Source organism: Emydura macquarii, unplaced genomic scaffold (genome assembly GCF_026122565.2).
Source record: "Emydura macquarii macquarii isolate MOO-44397 ecotype Brisbane River unplaced genomic scaffold, CSIRO-AGI_Emac_v2 contig_2199, whole genome shotgun sequence".
NCBI classification, from domain to species: Eukaryota; Metazoa; Chordata; order Testudines; family Chelidae; genus Emydura; species Emydura macquarii.
The window spans coordinates 3,680,567-3,700,486 of NW_027132336.1; the positions used below are offsets into that span (position 1 = coordinate 3,680,567).

General features: G+C 38.5%; 1 protein-coding gene across 9 annotated transcripts in view; it reads left to right on the top strand.

Annotated features, from left to right (window-relative positions):
* Window positions 1-19,920, top strand: part of ZFYVE28 (zinc finger FYVE-type containing 28) — a 288,745-nt gene that overhangs the window by 189,917 nt on the left and 78,908 nt on the right. For 8 of the 9 annotated variants that reach the window (XM_067558929.1, XM_067558931.1, XM_067558930.1 and 5 more), the window contains exons 3-7: window positions 1,557-1,694; window positions 3,997-4,199; window positions 5,414-5,503; window positions 6,923-7,012; window positions 13,426-13,527. In XM_067558929.1, the coding sequence (XP_067415030.1) occupies window positions 1,557-1,694; window positions 3,997-4,199; window positions 5,414-5,503; window positions 6,923-7,012; window positions 13,426-13,527 (623 nt within the window). Of the gene's footprint in view, window positions 1-1,556; window positions 1,695-3,996; window positions 4,200-5,413; window positions 5,504-6,922; window positions 7,013-9,810; window positions 11,212-13,425; window positions 13,528-19,920 lie in introns of those variants that run through there. The other variant, XM_067558938.1, reaches the window with a different exon arrangement.

Sequence of the window (19,920 nt, forward strand, 5' to 3'; positions counted from 1 at the left end):
CTACGACCTGCTCTCACAGGACCAGAGTCACCTGCTGCACCTTGACCTGGACTCCCTCCACCTGACGGCATGGAGACTCTGTGGCTCATGGAGGGAGAGAGAGCCTGCTCGGCGCAGGTCCAACAGATTCTGCTGGGCAGGAGAAAACCTTCCACTCAGGTTGTGTACCGGGCCAAGTGGAAGTGTTTTACTTGTTGGGCGGAGTCCCGGGGTGTCCCACCGTCCGGCTCGCCCATACAGGCGATATTGGAGTACCTACTCCACCTGAAGCTTCAGGGTTTAGCACTGGCTTCCCTGAAAGTGCACCTGGCAGCTATCTTGGCCTTCCACCAGCCATTGGAGGGGCGTTCACTGTTTTCCCACCCCATGTCAGTCAGGTTCCTCAAAGGGGTGGAGAGGCTGTATCCCCAGGTCCGTGACCCGGTGCCTCCCTGGGATTTAAACCTGGTCCTCGCCATGTTGACAGGACCTCCCTTCGAGCCCATGGCTACATGCCCGCTGCTTGTCTTCTCTTGGAAGGTAGCCTTCCTCGTGGCCATTACATTGGCTAGGAGAGTCTCTGAGCTCAGAGCTTTAACCTCGGAGCCCCCCTATATGGTCTTCTATAAAGATAAGGTCCAACTGAGGCCCCACCCAGCCTTCCTGCCTAAGGTACACTATAACCAGAATATCTTCCTCCCCGTGTTTTTTCCCAAACCACACGGTTTGGAGGAGGAGCGGAGATGGCACTTGCTGGACGTCAGACGAGCCCTGGCCTTCTACGTCGAGCGGACCAGGCCGTTCCGGAAGTCAACGCAGCTGTTCGTGACCGTGGCGGACCGGATGAAGGGCTCACCTGTCTCCACCCAGCGCTTCTCCACCTGGATCACCGCCTGTATTAAAACCTGCTATGAGCGGGCGAAGGTGCCGCTTCCAGGAGCTGTGACAGTGCACTCAACCAGGGCTCAGGCCTCATCTGCAGCCTTCCTGGGAGGAGTGCCCCTGCAGGATATCTGCAGAGCAGCGACCTGGTCGTCGGTCCACACCTTCACGTCCCACTACGCCATCATGCAGCAGGCGAGAGAGGACGCAGGATTCAGCAGAGGAGCACTGGCGAGAGTAGCTCAACACTGACTCCTATCCACCTCCAAGGTATGGCTATTTAATCACCTATACTGGAATGGATATGAGCAATCACTCAAAGATAGAAAACAGGGTTACTTACCAGTAACTGTTGTTCTTCGAGATGTGTTGCTCATATCCATTCCAAACCCACCCCCCATCCCCGCTGTCGGAGTTGGCAGAAAGAAGGGACTGAAGGGCCGCAGGGTCGGCAGCGCCCTATGTACCACGGCATGAGCACGGTACTTCAGGGGGTGCCTGAGCCGGCCCTACAGAGCTAGCTAAGGGAAAAAAGTTCCGGGAATCTGTGCATGGGGCGCGCACACACCTATACTGGAATGGATATGAGCAACACATCTCGAAGAACAACAGTTACTGGTAAGTAACCCTGTTTTTCAGTTACTTTCTTAAAATATACCCTTTGATTGTATACTATCCATCTGTTTTTGTTCCAGGATAATGTTTTAAACATCGTAAATCAGATCATGGATGAATGCATTCCACAAGAACGGGCCAACCGGGACTTCTGTGTTAAGTTTCCAGAAGAAATACGCCATGACAACCTTGCAGGGCAGCTTTGGTTTGGAGCAGAGGTAGGTCACTCTTGTTTCTATTATTTTGTCTTAAAGGAAGATTGACTTATTGCATGCAGCTTGTAAAGTATGTTTGGGGGCTTGTATTTGAAACGCGTGGACAAAATTTTTCACAAAAGAGCATATAAACTTGTAGATCAGCATTCAAACATTTACTTTGAAAATCAATCTAATCAGTTGTTAATGTATAGTCTAAAAGGATTGTTTTATTGTGAGTTTGATATCCATTGTGCTTGTGAAATACCAATTTATTTTAATAACTGTGTTACACCAATTTGTCTTCATTTAAACAATGTGTAGTATTAAACAATGTATTAGTATCTAATACATATTTCCCATATATTGGGTCAATTTATATTAGGAGTTGTATTTGCCATGGAAAGCCATCACATGTAAAGTGTGAAATTTCTACAGATGTCCATAGGTTTCCACGTCAGAGCAGAATCCTTTTTCAGTTTATCTCATTCCTGGAACTAAAAGTATTCTTTTATGACTTTCCATTTTACCTTCTTCACTTGGATTGTATTAATGGCATTAATGGCTATATTATTATTATTATTATTATTATTATTAGATATACATACAAAATAAAAAAAAAGAGCACCAGTCCAAGATTCTAAGTGCTCCTGCCATAAATTTTGATAAATATTAGATTGCCTGCAGAACACCAAACTCTAGTCTCTCACTCATCTGATTTTTCTCAAAGGCCTACCTACACCTACAGAAGTCTGTATAAATAGGAGTCTTTCAATATGCTCTGAAGTTTAATAGGTTTGCGCTGTTTTGGGCAGGAGGAAATTCTCAGGGTCCAGAGCTGAGAGTCAGTAGATATATGTTAAACTACATGCCTATTAGTGATGTCAGGGGACTTGGAGCATGTGTAGACAACCTCACCATCCCTGAAGGCCCCCTCAGGGCAAGACCCAGCATTGTGACACTTCTGCCTCCTCTCGTCCTCAGGGCTCTTGCAAAACCAGCTACAGTTTCTTGCCATTGCCCTAATGAATCCCACAATCCTTTACCACTGTAAATTACCACTGTAATTACAGCAAAGAACTATCACTGTGTTTTTGCATCTGGGGTAGAAAATGCTTGAGAAATCACTGAGACAGACAATACATTTGGAGACAAAAAGAAGTTGAAACACATTCTAAATGGTTTTCTTTGCATGTGTTACATAACTGATTGGTATTTTTGGCCCTCGTGAATCAGGCTTTCATTGGCTCTATGCTGAAAGGAGTTGCTGGTTTCAGAAAGTGTTTTATACCACTAAAAAGATTCTGACCATTCACTTAATTGTAAAGAGAACCAGATCCATGATCTTCCCTAAATGTACATAGTACAGGAGACTAAATTTATTTGTATACACCATTGTGAGATTAGCGTGTACATTGTATTCTTGTCAGCACCCTCATTTTGAATCTTATTCAAACTAAGAATTGTAATTATCAACATCTAAGACTTGTCTTGTCTCTGCTTTACTGTAATTATTGCTTTGGACTGGCTAGAGAACAAGAACAAGAGATCTTGGGAGTGCCCTTGTATCACAAATCAGTACATCAGACTGCTGAGCAAGGTCTAGGGTTACAGGTCCTCCTACAGAGCTGGAAAAATGCCTTCCATCTGCTATTTGGCAGTCAAAAAAGAGATCCAAGAACAGGGATTGAAAAAGAAAGAAAAATAAAAGCCTCAAAAAAAATATACTTTGCTTTTTTAATTTTCAAAATATATTTCTATTAAATGCAGCAAGTCTGATTTACTTCAACATACATAGTCTTTCAGATATTAAGCATCAAGGGACCCATACAACCATGGAGATTATTAAATATCTTCTGTTATATAGTAGGGCTTTTTCAAAGGTACAAAGTATAAGATCTCTTTGAGCTGGTAGGCACGCACTGGCCTGTGTGTGAAATAAAGCTCCTAATAGCAGCAGAAAATCAGTTCCTTTCTCCAGGGATGGGCTTATTTTTTCAAAATCAAACAGTCCAAAGCAAATCAAAACCAATACATTAGCTCTTGCTGCCTGGCCCCTTCTGAAGCCTCTTCCTCTTAAGGTTTCTGCCCTTGCCCTCATGGAGAACCCCCTTCTAGGTCCTTCCCCTGGATCCTGGGCCTTCTGCAGGAGCCTTCCTGCTACCTTTACTTCTTCCAAACTGAGCCGGTCTTTTCTCTGAAGGCCACAAGACTTGCAGGGACCTGACCTCAAACCCATCAGGGAGGCAGCTAATTAGTCACTGCCTTGTAACATTCTCTTGGATCAAGTACAACTTAACTAATTTTTTAAACATTATTTCCACAGTGCTTGGCTGCCGGTTCCATTATTATGAATCGTGAAATTGAGAGCATGGCTATGAGACCATTAGCCAAGGATCTGACCCGCAGCCTGGAGGAAGTTAGAAACATTATTCGTGACCAGGCCTTAAGGGATTTGAATCTTTACACAGAAAAAATGAAAGAGTCGCTTAAACATTTTGATGTCCTTTTTGCTGAATTTGAGTTAAGGTAAGAGATTCAAAAACATATATTTCCTGAACATTGTCTATTACCACTACACTTTCTTACAGAAGAATCCTTCTTCTTTATCACAGATTTTGAATTTCTTTAGCAGTTTATATCATTGTCACATCCTTTTCCCTTCTATTTATTCAGCTAAAAAAAAATCACTAGCCACTTAGCAATCAGAATTTGCAATCTTCAAGTACATTTCAAAGGCACAAATGGAAGCTGTAAATCTTCCCTATTAATACTGTTGTCAGGAGAAAGACAAATAAAAGGGCACATGATGAAAGTGTATGTAATAATGAATAGCCTAGAGAAGGTAGAGCAGGAACTTCTGTTCTCCCTGTCTCAACACTCAAGCGCAAGCAGACATTTGATGAAATTTAAAGATGGCAAATTCAAGAAAGACAAAGGAATACTTTTCACACAAGGCATAACTACACTGTGGAATCCATTGCCAAAAAACGGCAAGAATCAAAAAGGGATTGGAGATTTACATCCGAAACAAGAATATCCAGTATTATAATAGTGAATGCTGACATAAATTGAGGAAGGGATATTAAACCTCACACTTCAGAGTTTAAGCCAATGTCTAATTATGTCAGAGGCAGGATACTGGACTAGATGGACCATAGGTCTGATCCAGCATGGCAGTTCCTATGTTCAGTGTAGAAGACCAGTGGCTTGCTCACAAATATTGCATACAAGATTGCTTATCTGCACATAAATAAGTATGTTTCAGTAATTGCACATAATTCCACACATAACAAGATTTTGTTGTGCCAAAGTTAGGGCCTCTTAAATTCCACAGCCTATTGATGTGTTTGTTAATTTGTTAATGTCATTTTATTTGAAGCAGCACTACATAAAATGCTTTTTTATTAAATTACTGTGTTTTCAGAAAATGCAGAGTAAACTGTTCTTCAATCTAGAGAAAACAAAAAAAATCAGATGAAGATTTTATTGTTGAATATTTGCAGTGATACTTACAAAACTACTGCAGAAGTCCATGCCTCTAATAAATAAAGCAATTTTAATTATTTTAATTTCCTCTGAAATTGTAAAGCTCTCTTAATGAAAATTGTCAAAATTTATTGAAAACCATTATAGTTGATTATTAAGATAATTTGATCTGCATTTATTTTCAGTTATGTTATATCTGATTGTGATGGGATTAAAAAATAATTAAAATATACTACTTTTTATAATCTTTGTAGTTATGTATCAGCCATGGTTCCTGTAAAGTCTCCAAAAGAGTATTATGTACAGCAAGAGGTAATCGTGCTTTTTTGTGAAACAGTAGAGAGGTAAGTACTTTTCAGAAATATGAATTATACTTTCCTTTGCTGTATTTACCTATGGTCTGGCCTATTATGCAAATTTCATACCAGTAATCTCTAGGAAGCCGAATTTCATTTTCCTGGTGAGTGTTCAGGTATAAAATCAAAAAAATTAGCTATCTTCAGAAATTCTTTAGCCTAACATAAAAAATATTTCACTGCATTATAGCCGGAGTGCATGGTGTTATATGTACAGTTAAGGCTGACTAAACGTTTCGATTCTAGAGGTCATTTTAACTTTCACCTTTTGGGTTGAATTTCTTGGATCAGAAACATTTAGGCATTTTTGTTTTTGTTTTTTGTTGGATTGTGGGATTTGATATAGTGTGGTGGGGAAAGGAGATTTGTGCAAAAAATAAGGAGGGTTTTTTATTTTGTTTTGAGAATGAAGGCACATATTTCTTCCATTATTAGAAAAAAAATCTTGTGACTTTTATTTGGACAGCTCTAAAGACTCAGTGGTTTGGAGTAGAAAGTTAAATTAGTCAAAAGATAGTTCTGGAGTAGGAGAGTGTCCATGAAAGCTGGTTTTGTTTTTGGCTGATTTGGGAAGTCTTAATTTGTACTTTTTTTTTTTTTTAATGACAATGGATTCAATCTCCCAATATTCTAAAAGCAAGAAGTTTGCTCTGTGCATGTCTATACATGTGGTTATGGATATACCGTATGGATTATACCAAAGCAGTTTGTGAATCCTGTGTCATTCAATAACAATTACTTTACCTCTCTCAATAAGATATTCTAATATGGATGCAAACATTGTTTCATTTCTGGCATTCTTTTGCTGTGTAGCCAAATTGTCTTGGTTAAAGAAAATTGGAGACAATGGCTGCCTGGTGGAAACATGGGCTTGGGAGAAGAAAAGGATGAGAGACATGGGAATTCTGATCAGGGAGTTACTCAGAGATCTGTTTGAATGTGGCTCTGTTTCACCTTGGGGTGGTGTTCCACATCTTCTTTCTTTGATGGAGGGGGGAAGGGTCACAAGACACCAGTTGTATCCTGTGTCCCTTAGTCCACAAGGGGACAGCAACTCCTCAGGAATGGCTTCTCCATCCTTGTACAGCTGCGGCTCAAGAGAGATACTGAGATGAACTCTCTCCAACATTGCCTTTTACAGTAAATCACCGCCTCTGTCACCAGGGAAAGTTCACTAAATATATAGAGGGCTTCTTCCTACTCTATGCAAATTTTGCATCTTGATAGAGATAAAAATGTAAAGATAGAGTTAAAAATGAGCTTTAAATATTAATTTTCTTCCTCAGTTTTCCCGTCTTATATCACAACATAGTTTTTTCTATTTGATTATTCATTTGTATTTATGAACAGCTAATAAGCTGAGAAAATTCTGAAAAATGGTTTATAAGTATTTTTTTGTTTACCAAGAGCTTTAAAGCTTGGATACCTCACTCAAGATATGATTGATGACTATGAACCAGCATTAATGTTTACCATCCCAAGATTAGCCATTGTGTGGTAAGTACTTATAACTTGTAAATTGTTTTTATCTTTACCAAAACTTTCAATAACATTTATTTAAAGGTCACAGCGAAAGTGTTTGTTCGCACCTGCTTGTAGCTGATTTTTATGAGCACTATCTTTCAAAGAAAGAACAAAAAAAGGCAGTAATATTGACAGTTGACAAGGGGTGGCATAAATAAAGCAACAAATGCCAAAAGGAGAAAAGTCAGAGCAGCTAATTATGCGGACTAGGAACTGAAAGCAGTTGGTCAGTGATCCCCCAGAAGGAAATGCAGAACTGCAGGAGTGATGGGGCTTACATCACATCATTCAAATCAAACTAGGTACTGTAAACTCAGCTTTTATAAATAAATTCTTTGGAGGCAAATATTTTACCTCACTCCATAAGTAATGGCCTAATGATATGGATCCATGAAAAATTGATTTTCAGTAGTAACCATTTAGTTTCCTGGATGATACATACTAGAACCAAAGGGAACTGTCATGGTATCTACAGGCATAGTACAGTGTAATAAAAAGTGAGTTTAAAATATGTTTACTGTATATAATGATGGAAGCAGAAATTCGGCATGTTACCTCTTGGCCCTTCATTTTTCTGCTCAGACTGCTGTTTGGAGCAAGCTCTTTGACTTAAAGCAGTTTATCAGAATAGCAAATATGAAGTGAACAAAATGCATGCTCCCTAATGGGTATTCCTTATTTAATAAGACAGCAATTTCTCTGGAGTAAAGGAAGCAAGGATACAATTACTATATTTTAATAAAGGTTACAGTTTTTAAAGTTTGCACCAGGGAGCTAATATAACTAGAATAGTTGGAAAATAAGAAACCTCACACCCGGTATGTGTAAGTTTTTCCTTGGGAAATTTCTCTGACTCATTGTTCTTGTTAAGCGGAGCAATGTGCCTGTAAATGTCACAAATAAATAAATAAATCTGATCTGAGCATCAAAAGTCAACAAGATTATGAGAAAGTGACTGCTTATCATTCAGAATCTGCAACAGTAGGGGGGAAACTCATACAAGAAAAATAAATCTAGTCTGTGTGGAAACCCAAAGACTCTCTGAGAAACAGTTTTTGCCAATCCTAGATTAAAAATTAAACTGGTTGCTCCCAGAACAGATAATAAAATGAAAATATACATCACCACTAGATGATATTCCTGGAAAAATTGTATCATCCAGATACAAAGTTTCTTTGTATACTTGTAGGCCTATTGTCTGGACTGTAGAGAGGTAAGTCTTGAAATCCAAGGAAATCACTTCTAGAAGGTGCCATGCTTGTTATCATATTGTATTTCTTTAATGAATAAAAATCTTGTCCTTTCTAGCAACTGTTACTAGATAGAGTGAGATGTAGCTAGATATCTGAATTGTCAGAGAGGCTAAAACCTGGGGGGGGGCCGTCAATTCACCCAGCAAAGCAACATTGTGTAGGCCAGGTGATGTAGCATTGAATGCAGCTACTTATACAATAAATTTTTATGCTGAGTGTCTGTAAATTTAGGACTTGTCTATATAGCATTGCGAAGCGTGCCAGAGGGGTGTCATTTGTAAAGTACACTAATGGGCTGCACTCTATATACCCCATGTAGACCCTGCTGGTATGCTCTAAAAGGTACTTGCCTCACATTAACATAGTCCTGAACAAGGTACCTTTTAGAGTGCACCAGCCGTGTCTACACGGAGTTGTTAAAGCATCACATGTTAGAATGCTTTACAAATCACAGCCCTCAGTGTGCTTTGTTGGTGCTGTGTAGATAAGTCCTTCGTGTAGAATTAGAATTTTTGTATAGATGGAGGTTTGGAGTGACGAGCCACTTAAGAGAATTGCATTTTCAGTACTTTAGTCTGCGCTTCTGGGTCCTGAGGTTTTATTATTGGGTAGAGTGTTATACAAATTTTAAAACGTTGGTATGTTTTTACTATTAAATTATTTAACTTGAAAATACTCTGATATTGGATGATTTTTGTCATAAACCATTTTGAACCCTTTATCTATTTGATAACAAAACATTATTTTAAGAAATATTATGAGGGATGCTTTCTGTTAAGCTTGTCTACCTGGAATTGATGTGCTGTACGCATTATACAGTATATGTTGTATAATGTGATATCACATGTCTATGAACTTTTCACCTAAGAACTGGTTGGCAGCGTTAAGACATACATTTTTGTTTCTTTAAATAATTTTATTTTCATTTCCTTTTCTTATTCTTTAGCTGCTATGCTTCCTTTCAAAAATAGTCAGTGAGATAAGGATAAGTAATGCAATAAAGTTATAGCAGGTGAAATTTTGGTTAAAATATTAGGGGGGAAAATTTAGCTACAAGAACAGCTGAGCAATAGAACAAGTTATCCGTGAAGGTTGTGGAATTACCATAATTTGAGATTTGAAGCATATATTAGCTATTGCTCTGTCAATGCTGGTTTGGGAATAATTAGATCAATTTGGCCATAATATGGGAGTGGGTGAGAAAAGCAATGGACTAGATTGTTTATTAGAAGACCCTTAGAACTGTGCTAGTCATAATGCAGAGAGAGAGAGAGAACTGGAGACATTGGTTCCACCATACTGAATATAATATTATCAGTTGGTGCATTTAAAAATATTCAGCATTCTCCAGTTCTCTGCAGTCCAATTTCTATCACAAATCTGATTACACATTACTGAACAAGGTTAAATATAATGCTTTTTTCCTGCCATTTCAAAGAGGTAGCGGTGGATGCATGGGTGTGTCTGTCTTTCTTTCTGTCTATATGTATTTATAGTTGTTGTTGGTTGTCTTTGCAGTGAAACCCTCAAAAGATTGTCCTCCCATCTATGCACTAAGATTTAAAGGTGTAACTGCCTCACTTTATGCACCAGTGGCACATTCTCTAGCCTACTGCAAACTTCATCCTAAAAGTTCTAATTTTTCCCTGCCACAAGATGGGGCAGCGTGTGAAATCCCATACCATCTGGTGCCAGAGGAGTGGCTAATGACTATAACTTGGATAACTACTCTTCTTCGGAATTTTCTTTAATTAACCATTTTTTCCAGGCATTTTAATACATGGTGTTCATATTTTAGAAGATGAATATAATTGCTGCCATTCAGTTCGTGAAGACATATGGGACTATCCTTATGCTAAATGGCATAAAATTGCACGGCGGCTCTAGTGTTTATTTTTTTATTTATAAATCTCTGTCCATTTTAACTCCCCTAGGAACATGTACAGCAGTAATAAACTAGCTGAAAAATAACATACTGACCAATGCCAATCAACACTAACTGCATCTAATGCTGGATGACTCCGAGGAATTTTTAAAAATTATTTAATTAGAGATAGCAATATTCTGTTAATCCCAACAATCGACAATTAAAAAACCTACTGAGGAGCTTGTCAAAAAACAAACCCATTTGAGGGGAGCAGACTAAATGAACTGAGATTATTCAGATTATTGTTATTCTCAATCTACTAGAAGTAAAGGCTATGAAGAATGAAATATGTATCTCATTGCAGTATTTAAAGCCATGTGAGTAATAGTAATGTGAGACAGTCCAAAGGCCGCATGTTAGTAGAACTGGGCCAAATATCTCATCTTTGCTTCACACCATTTTTTCTCTTAAATTGTGAAAACTTTTACAATACTTCCTGAAAGTATTTTAAAACAGAAGAGTCTTTGTGTGAAGGCAGAATGTTTATGGAGATATTGCAAAAATGTGCCTGATAACTTGATCCTATTAGATGCAAAGCACCCTGGCTCTGATCCAGCAAATCACTGAAGCATGTAAGCAGTTCCAATGAACACGGCCAGAGTACTCAATTCTTTGCAGGCCTGAGCTGTGAGGGTGAATCTATGCTGCAGGATTCTTTTGGTAGCACGTACTATACATTCACACACAGCCCCCCTAGCATGGCTATAAATAGCAGTGTGGATGGTGAGGCATGGACTAAGCCAGTAAAGACGCACCTGGAGGGTGTGGGTATGTACTCTAGGTACACTACATGTTCTCTACTGGGCCACGCCCTGCCTTCTGCCTCCAGTGCTATTTTTAGCAGTGTAGTGTTCCACTGCCTCCCACTGTTGGAGCCTTTCCCCTCTGCAGGAAAAGACTTGGAGCAGGGAAAGGCTCCACCAACTCCCTGCTGCTGAAGCCCTCCTCTGCCACAGGGAAAGACTCCAGCTGCTTTTCCCCTGCTGCCTTCCTCGTGCCAGAACCTTTCCTCATGCCGTGAAAGGCTGTGGCAGTGAGGAGTGACTGAAGCTTTTCCCCTTTGCCACAGACTTTCATTGATGTGTAGCTATACACCACAGCCTGCTTTTCTCTGTGGTGTGTAGCTACACATACATTACATGTCACCAAAATTAGTGTGTAGTGTAGATGTAGCCTGAGAGTGGCTCTGTTAATTAAAAAAAAAAAGTATTTCACCTGAAATGAGTTTCACAAAAACATATTTGCAAAATAATATAAAATGGCTCACCCTTCCCAAGTGGCAAACATTTATATTTGATTGCATTCGTTGTTTCAGGCAATGAAACATTGCCATTACATTTTTTTCTTGTCTATTATATCACCAGAGAATTGCATGAAATCTAAGCTCTCCCTCTTTTCTAACTTCTGTAGTTCTTCACTCCCTGAAGAAATTCAGACAGAACCATATCTGAAAGATGCTAATTTTGTAACTAATTTACTGGCCCAAAGAACATGGATTTGCAGCAATTAAAAATTTAGTCTGAGCAGACTCTTGTTTTCTATTCAGAGAAAAAGTAATGTTTATTTTTCTAGACAAGACTTTAGTACCCAAGTCAGCAGTAATTAATTCACTGATGGCAGTCTGTCTGCTGAAATAAAGAAACTAAAGAATTAATATTGTGTCTACTATAACTGGAGAATTGAGGTCTTCAGCCAGAAAGGATTTGTGAAAGGTGACTTGCAAATAGAATGAAAAGAATATCCATCATGTTAAGTGTTATATGTTAATTGCCCCCATTAAACAAGCTTGGCCTTTGGCATATTGACACCAAGAACTCAGATGGCTAGCTCCATTTCTGATGAGAGACTACAGCCTGGACCTTGCTGGTAACACGACAATAACAAAAGATTCTCACAAGTACATGGAGGCCCAACCTAAAGTTGCAGGATAGACAAATCCTTTTTTTTTTTTAAACTCGGGCATGTTTTAAATAAATTACTTTATTATTTTATACCATCTTTGGTTCTGAACACAAGAAACATAGCAAAATTTTGTCAGAAAGCAAAGAAATAGCACTCAAGTGATTCCCTCATATATTGACTTTGTGCTCTAGTGGGATTTCATAGTATCTGTGATGACATCAGCCCATGTTGCATGCTGGAGTGTTTCAGAAGATCTTGAGCTGGCCATCCACAGCAGAGCTGGTGGATGATGGTAATGAACAAAAAAGGGGGCAAAAAGTGAGTTTGTTATTATTAATATGCTGAATGCCCCTGTCAGTCTGTCTGAGAGATTCTGACCACCTAGGAATTAATCAGCACCGTCCTGAAGCTTAGGTGTTTTTTAAAAAGGCTGTCTTCAAAGCAAAAAGCAAACAATACATCTACACTGCAAAAAAACAAACAAACCACAACCCCTCCCCCCCCCCACCGCAGCAAGTCTCAGAGCCGGGGTCGACTGACTTGGGATCGCACTATGGGGGTAAAAATAACAGTATAGACTCTGAGACCCTCCCCAATCATACAAAACCTTATGCATGTGAGTCATTCCACTGAAGTCAATTAAACTACTCATGCGTAAAGTGAAGCACATAAGTGTTTGCAAGATAAGAATTTAACCTTCCTTTCTTTGGAGGACACCTTCCTACAAGCAGTTGGTCACATTAGAAGCACGGTATTGTGGAAACTTTACATCCAATAAAGCACCATGTTTTTTTCTGAGCACAGATGTTTTTTCTACCATTCTGTATTTTAATTTGACTGAGCTAGAGGAATTTCAAGCACCGGCACTCAAAAGGGTCAAACAACCTATCTAGAACCTATTTAGAATAGAAAGAACACGCTAGTTAGAATGTATCTTGGGACAATGGAGTCCGAAAGTATTCCAATAATTTACGTACTTAGTTATTAATGTCTTCTAAACAGTCACTTTCAGTTTTTCCAGGTCAGTTAAACAAATGAAGTAAACAATGTATTCTTTCTGTAATATGGTTTCATTGCTTTTTCCCCACGTATAAAGGAACAAAATTCTTTGTAGTCTTTTAAATATCAATTAACTAAAATAAGATATCTGAGCGAGCACAAATAATTATATAAAATTGTGCATAATTATGCAACCAGCAGCTTGAATATAATTTCAAATATTTGTTTGTTGTTGGTTTTCTGATTTTATACTCTGTCCAAGTGTCATAAAAAAGATTTGTTTTGTGTGTGTGTCTTAAATACAGTGGGCTAGTAGTTTATTCTGAAGGACCGTTGAACTTGGACCGCAAGCCAGAAGATATGTCTGAGCTTTTCAGACCCTTCCACACTTTGCTAAGGAAAATAAGGCAAGTAATAAAAGATTTCTGTTTCTTGAAACTACATCTTTCCTAGGGTGAAAATGAGAGGACTGAAAATTACACATGAAAAGGAAAATGTTTCAAAAATTATTTCTATGCTGTTACCATAATTTACCTCTCTTTTTCTGTCCACCTTTTGTGTATCCAGATGTCAGTTGAGCTGATTTTCTTTATTTTGGTATTTTCTAAATTTCTTCTAGTTCTTTGTTACCCTTTTCTTTCTTTGAATATCATTTTATTATGTTTGTTTTTCATTATTTTTGGTTGACATGCTAGTTGGTGAATGGCTGCAATATTGAAGCTAGACATTTTATAGTTTTCATTAACTATTATGTTTCTGTTTTAATTACATTTATTTTAACATTTTTTGTTTAACTCGGTATGATCTGATGCAATAAACAGGTAGTGATTTAATAGGTTATTTCCATCCATAATTTCTATTAAGTTAGTGCTTATCAGACTTTTCCATATTGTGAACCACTTCTTAATAATAGATCATTTCCTGCACACCTCTTATCCCAATCTCCAAATCCCAATAACCCTGTAAAACTATAGTGTTTGGTTTAATTAAAAAGTAATAACAGGACAACATCAAGGAGCAGGAATAAAACTAACCTCACTTTAATGAGATGGTTGGTTACTTCCCTCCATTTTCATGTAAACAGTTTTTCTGGGTGGAGGAGTTTAGGGCCAGATATGTAAAGGTATTTTTGGCATCTAGTGGGATTTTCAAAAGCACCTTGATGCCTAAAACTCCTTGTTATGACAAGAAAGAAAAAATATGTTGGACTAGGTTTTTCTATATTCAGAAGTGGTTGTAAATCAGTATGTGGTTGTAAATTGCAATACTGACACTAAAATCAATAAGGTTATTATTATATACTACTTTGAACTATATGGACATTGATACGTATAAATAAAATTACAATTTTAATCTTTTCTTAATCTGTGAAATTTAATTACCATGTGTACTCATCCACTTTTCTCTCTGCTTACAGTACTAGTTTGAGAGATTTAGATAGGGGAAATTTTCAAATACACAAATGGGAGTCTAACTCCCATGGAAAGTTAATGGGAGTTAAATACATAACTCCCATTTGTGCCTTTTGAAAAATCTCCTCTAATATCTCTGTCCAGAAGATATATATTATAAATATGCAAGTACATGCATAATATTGATCTTTTGGGTAGTTATCCTCTATCTCACTGCTGAAATGGATACATGTTACTATTACTACTTTGCAGTGATATTGATTTATGAAAGCTGGGCATAAAGAAACAAATTACTGACCTGCAGAATTGATAAGGTAAAAATCTTTACCTAGAGAAAAATCCTGAAAATACCTACTTTTAAATGTGGTGCTTACTATGATGAGAAATCCCACTGAACTTTGAAGTACAATTGTTCCATTAAAACAAAAAATCTTGTTTAGACAATCACAACAAAAATTCCTACTTCAAATTGCTTACATCCCCTTAGATTATTAATATGGAAATAATGTTTAAAATCTAATTTACGTGTCACTATTTGTACGTTTTGTCTACTATGCACATTTTACAACATAGACAATAAAATCAGTTAAATCAATTTTTGCTTTTGCTTTGTCCATTTCATTTTCAATTTTTCAGATCTTAATAGTTGGGTTGCATTCATATCAGGTTAAGGTATATTTGTTCAATAACAACTATTTCTAATGCAATCTTTTTAAAAAATGGAAAATCTTTAGCTCAATCTTTAGTTTTTAAAAAGTCAGTTCTTACAAAATCTGAGCTTTATGTCAAATTTGAGTTAACAATATATCCCTTCCTAGGAAAGGGTCCAGACTTCAATGATTTGGAGCCAGAGTTTGCAAAATATTTTCAGTGAAGCAATATTTATTAACAAACACAGAGAAAATCAAAACAAATCATACATAAGCAATGTGGAAATAATGTATAAACTTTGATGTAGTTAACAGTCTAGCTAGATAAGTCTACATCCGGCAATTATTTATTTAAGTAAAAAAATTAAATCTTCTGTGTTTTTAGTTCATGTCTGTGTCATGCTGACAGGATGATTTTCTTAGCTTTTCTCTCTCATGCTGTCTTGGTATTTCAGAGGTTAAATCCTTCTGTATATGAGACTTTCCTCCCTCTGATTTATGCAGTAAGGTCCTTATGATGCTGAGGTGTGAGAACATACCACCACTGGGAGAGCAGGAGGAGAAAAGGAAAAGAGGAAGAAAAAGGGAGAAGAGAATGGGAAGCTACCCTTGGTGTTGCATATCCACCAGTCTGAAATTTTTCTGTGTACCTGCTAGTAATGATTATTTGTCATATTGGATAGTTCCCAAATCTAACATTAATCAAGTATATTGTTATTCATTAGGCTCACAATATTATTTAGAAATGAGACCTTCTGCCAGCAACAGGGTAGCCATTACAGTGGTGGTACTTAAAAATGTGTCCGTTGCTTTTGATAACTAAATTAGAATTACAGCTCTCTCACCTCAGCTTTGCATTATTCAAGGTATTTCCTATCAAATTTCAGTATAAAGTTCAATATTCTGTGCCTGTTAGCCAATTAGATTTTCATTCTTATAAAACAAAACACAAGACTTATTGAAATGCTTACTTCATTATTATAACACATCTGTCATACTGAGTATCATTAAAGGAAATATCAGACACTGGGTTTACATTGCTCCCATAGGCTGTTATAAAACAACAGTATAGCTATTGGCTATGTTGTAAAATGTCTGTTGGCTAGATAAAAGGACATTATATTCTCCTCCTCAGTGTCCTATTGCTGAGTTATCTGATTTTCAAAAATGCAAAGCATCTTTGAAATCAGTGGGAACTGTAGATAGTGAGCATCTCTGAAAATTAGGCTAGCAGTAATTTTCCTAATCTATATACTGTTGACAGAAAGAATTTTACTTTTTCAAGTTCTCATGCCATAGACTAGGAAACAAAATGCAAGATGTATATATTACGATTATATTAATATTAACTTGGGTATATACAGTTATTCCGCACATAAGTAGAGATAAAGTACACACACTGTCATTACTGAATAATTTCAGCCAGGTCTAAAATTTTGCAGACACCCTTTCTCTAATCTTTTATCAAAGCTCTGTGTCCACGTAGGGTTTGATCCTGAGCCCATTGAAATCAACAACAAGGCTCCTGTTGACTTCAGTGGTGCAGGATCGAGTCCCTAATAAGCATATCGGTACATCATAAATATTATAACAACTCTGAATCCTTTTCATACCAATTACTGTGAATGAAAATGTAATACATTGTATAAACGTCACAGAATGTTTGGGTGATTATGGATTTCTACCATATGCAGCCTAGTTGTGCAGAGTGGGAGTGATAAAGGTCTATATCAGGTCTGTTTCTGGAGGGTGGGGTTTAGGGCTAAATCAGTTAACTGGAAACTTTGTACTATATAGGGAATACCTGTAATTTTACAGTCTTCTCTTCTTTTGTATGGCTGGTGTAGAGCAGCAATTACAATTTCACCTGAAGTTGATCGAGCCAGATGGCTACATCAGGAGTGGATGAATTATTGAAGTGATGCCTCCTTCATATTTATAAATTGGGCAGTAGATGGTGATATGTTTGATGGTCTGTCATGGGGAGCCACACTTGCATGTCGGGGAGTCCTTGATTTTTTATTTATGCATTAAATGTCCGTATCTACCATTGGTTCGGATTTGGTTCAGAGTTGACCAAGATAACTGTGGAAAGATGAACCCAGGAATCTTCTGTATGGGATCCGGCACAAGGTGCTTATTTTTTAAGTCTTGTTTAGCCCAATCTGCTTTCCAAGCCTCCTTCTGATCATATGATCAGATTGAATGGGAAGGGGTCAAAGGATTCCCCACATTCCTGCACCCTGGCCATCATCTCTTCATGGAAGGATCTGATGAGAAGTACAAACTTCTCTGGGCAGCCAAGTTTGTGGAGGATTTTCCACAGACTATCGCAATTAATTGTGTTGAAGGCCTTGATCAGGTCTATAAAGACCATATATAGATCTTGATTTTGCTCCAGGCACTTCTCCTGAATCTGCCTGGTTGTGAATACCATGTCTATAGTTCCTCCACCAGCTCTGAATCCACACTGTTATTCTGGGAATACATTGTCTGTGCGTTGTTCCATCATTCTGTTGAGCATTACTCTAGCCAATATCTTCCTAGCAACAGATAGGAGAGAAATCCCATGGTGATTGTCGCAACTAGCTCTGTTGCTCTTCCTTTTATACAAATGGATAATTGATGCATCTTTGAAATCCTGGGGCACTGAGCCCTATTTCCAAATACACTGAAATAGTTGTATAAGAGTTCCAGAGCTTGTAATTGCCCCCTTGTTTAAAGATCTCAACTGTTGTGCCATCTGATCCCAGGGATTTACCTGATGATGCTTGTCTGACAGCTTTGCTGACCTTATCCAGTGAAGGTGGTAAATCAAGCACTACTAATGTTTCTCACTTAAGGATGTCATGCAAAGCCTATTCAGACATGTTAGAGGGGAGATTTAGAAGAGAGTTGAAGTGTTCTGCCCAGCATTTCAGGATTTTGCTCTTCTCTGTCAGGAGTTTGCCACCATTTGCAGAGCAGATAGATGTACTTCCACTTGGTACAGAGCCATAGACAGTTCTAAAACCCTGATAAAATTCTTTGATGTTATGTTTGTCAGCTGCTTCTTGTAATTCACTGGCTTTCTCCTCCCACCATTGATTTTTCATCTGCCGTAATTGGGTTTGAACTTGATGTTTGGCCTGGAGTTAGTGGGACTTCATACACACAGATGACTTATCAGCGATATACGCACTGTGAAACATGTGCGTCTTGTCCAAACCTTGACCTATCTCCGAATCATTTTCATCAAACCGGTCCTGATGTTTCCTTTTGGTGAAGCCAAGGACCTGTATACTTACCGAGTATGAGGTATCATGGAATTCAGTCCATGGCTTTTCACAGTTTGTGTCCGTAAAAGTGAGGCTTGAGAGTTTAGCAGCTAATTTCTATTGACGTTCTTCCTGGGTACATGGATCTGTGAGTTTGGCGGTGTTTAATTTCTTTGGAGGTTTCTTTCTGTTCCACAGCTTTTTCAGCTGGACATGGAGCGACATCTGGCTTCTGATCAGTCTATGATCAGACCAACAGTCCACTCCTCTCATGGCACGAGTGATTCTTAACGTCTTTGAAGTCCCTCTGTCTTACAATGATGTAATCCAATAGATGCCATTTCTTGGAGCGAGAATGCGTCCAAGTGGCCTTGTACTTATTTCACTGCTGGAACATGGTGTTGGTAATCGATACATTATGTTCAGTACATTTGGACAAGACAAAAGTCCATTGGAGTTGGCTTTAGCAAGGCCATGATGCCCAAGCACTCTGCTCCATGAGGTTGCATCGCAACCAACTCTGACATTAAAAGTCACCCATGACTAACAGTTTGTTATTGCAAGGGACATCCTTTATTGCTCTGTCAAGTTGCTCATAAAAGGCCTCCTTGACATCATCAATATAGGTAATGGTACAGGCATACATACTGATGATTGTGGTGTGTGTGCCCTTAACAAGGTTTATGCGGATAACCATCAATCTGTCACGAATTCCTTTTGGGAATTTGCCTATGTCACTCAATAAAGGTGTATGGATGGCAAAACCCACTCCAGATGTTCTGGGTTCATCTTTAGGTTTGCCTATCCAATAAAATGTGTAACCTGCACCAATTTCCTACCAGACTTGACTCCTCTGAGAGTCAAGTTTCACTCAATGCTGCCGTATCGATGTTGTATTTCTTGAGAGTCCTACCGAATAGGGCAGTGCGCCTTTCTGATCTTGCATTGTTGTCAATCAATGTGTGCACATTCCATTGCAAGGTTCATATTGTATCTAATTTTTTGACCACATAGTTGGATGGCGAGCCAGGAGCGGTCCCCTGGCAGACTATAGGGGGGTAGGCAATTTTTAAGGACACTTTTCAGTTCCTGTCCCCATGTGGGGAAAGCATCGCTATCCGTGAAAAGGGCTGCTCTGTCATCCATGCAAGATACAAATATCACATCTACCCAGTCTGTGGAGTAGGTTCACACAGGTTCACACGTGGGCTGCCTGTGTGTAGGTTTGTGGCTAGAGACTCCCAGCAGCATCCTCAGCCTGTCCTCGTCACCACTCGCCTATCACCACAGGAATTGAAAGGGTAATCACTTGGCATCACTGATTAGCCGCACATGAGTGGATTATAGTGAGAACTTGGTGTCTGTGTCTTGTCGTGGCGAGACAGCTTGCATACCCTAATGATCCCCAGAGTCTGTGCTGGCAGGGGATTTTTCTCCTGGTAGGTTTAACCATGCTGAATTGGTCTGTGGGGCAGGAGCCA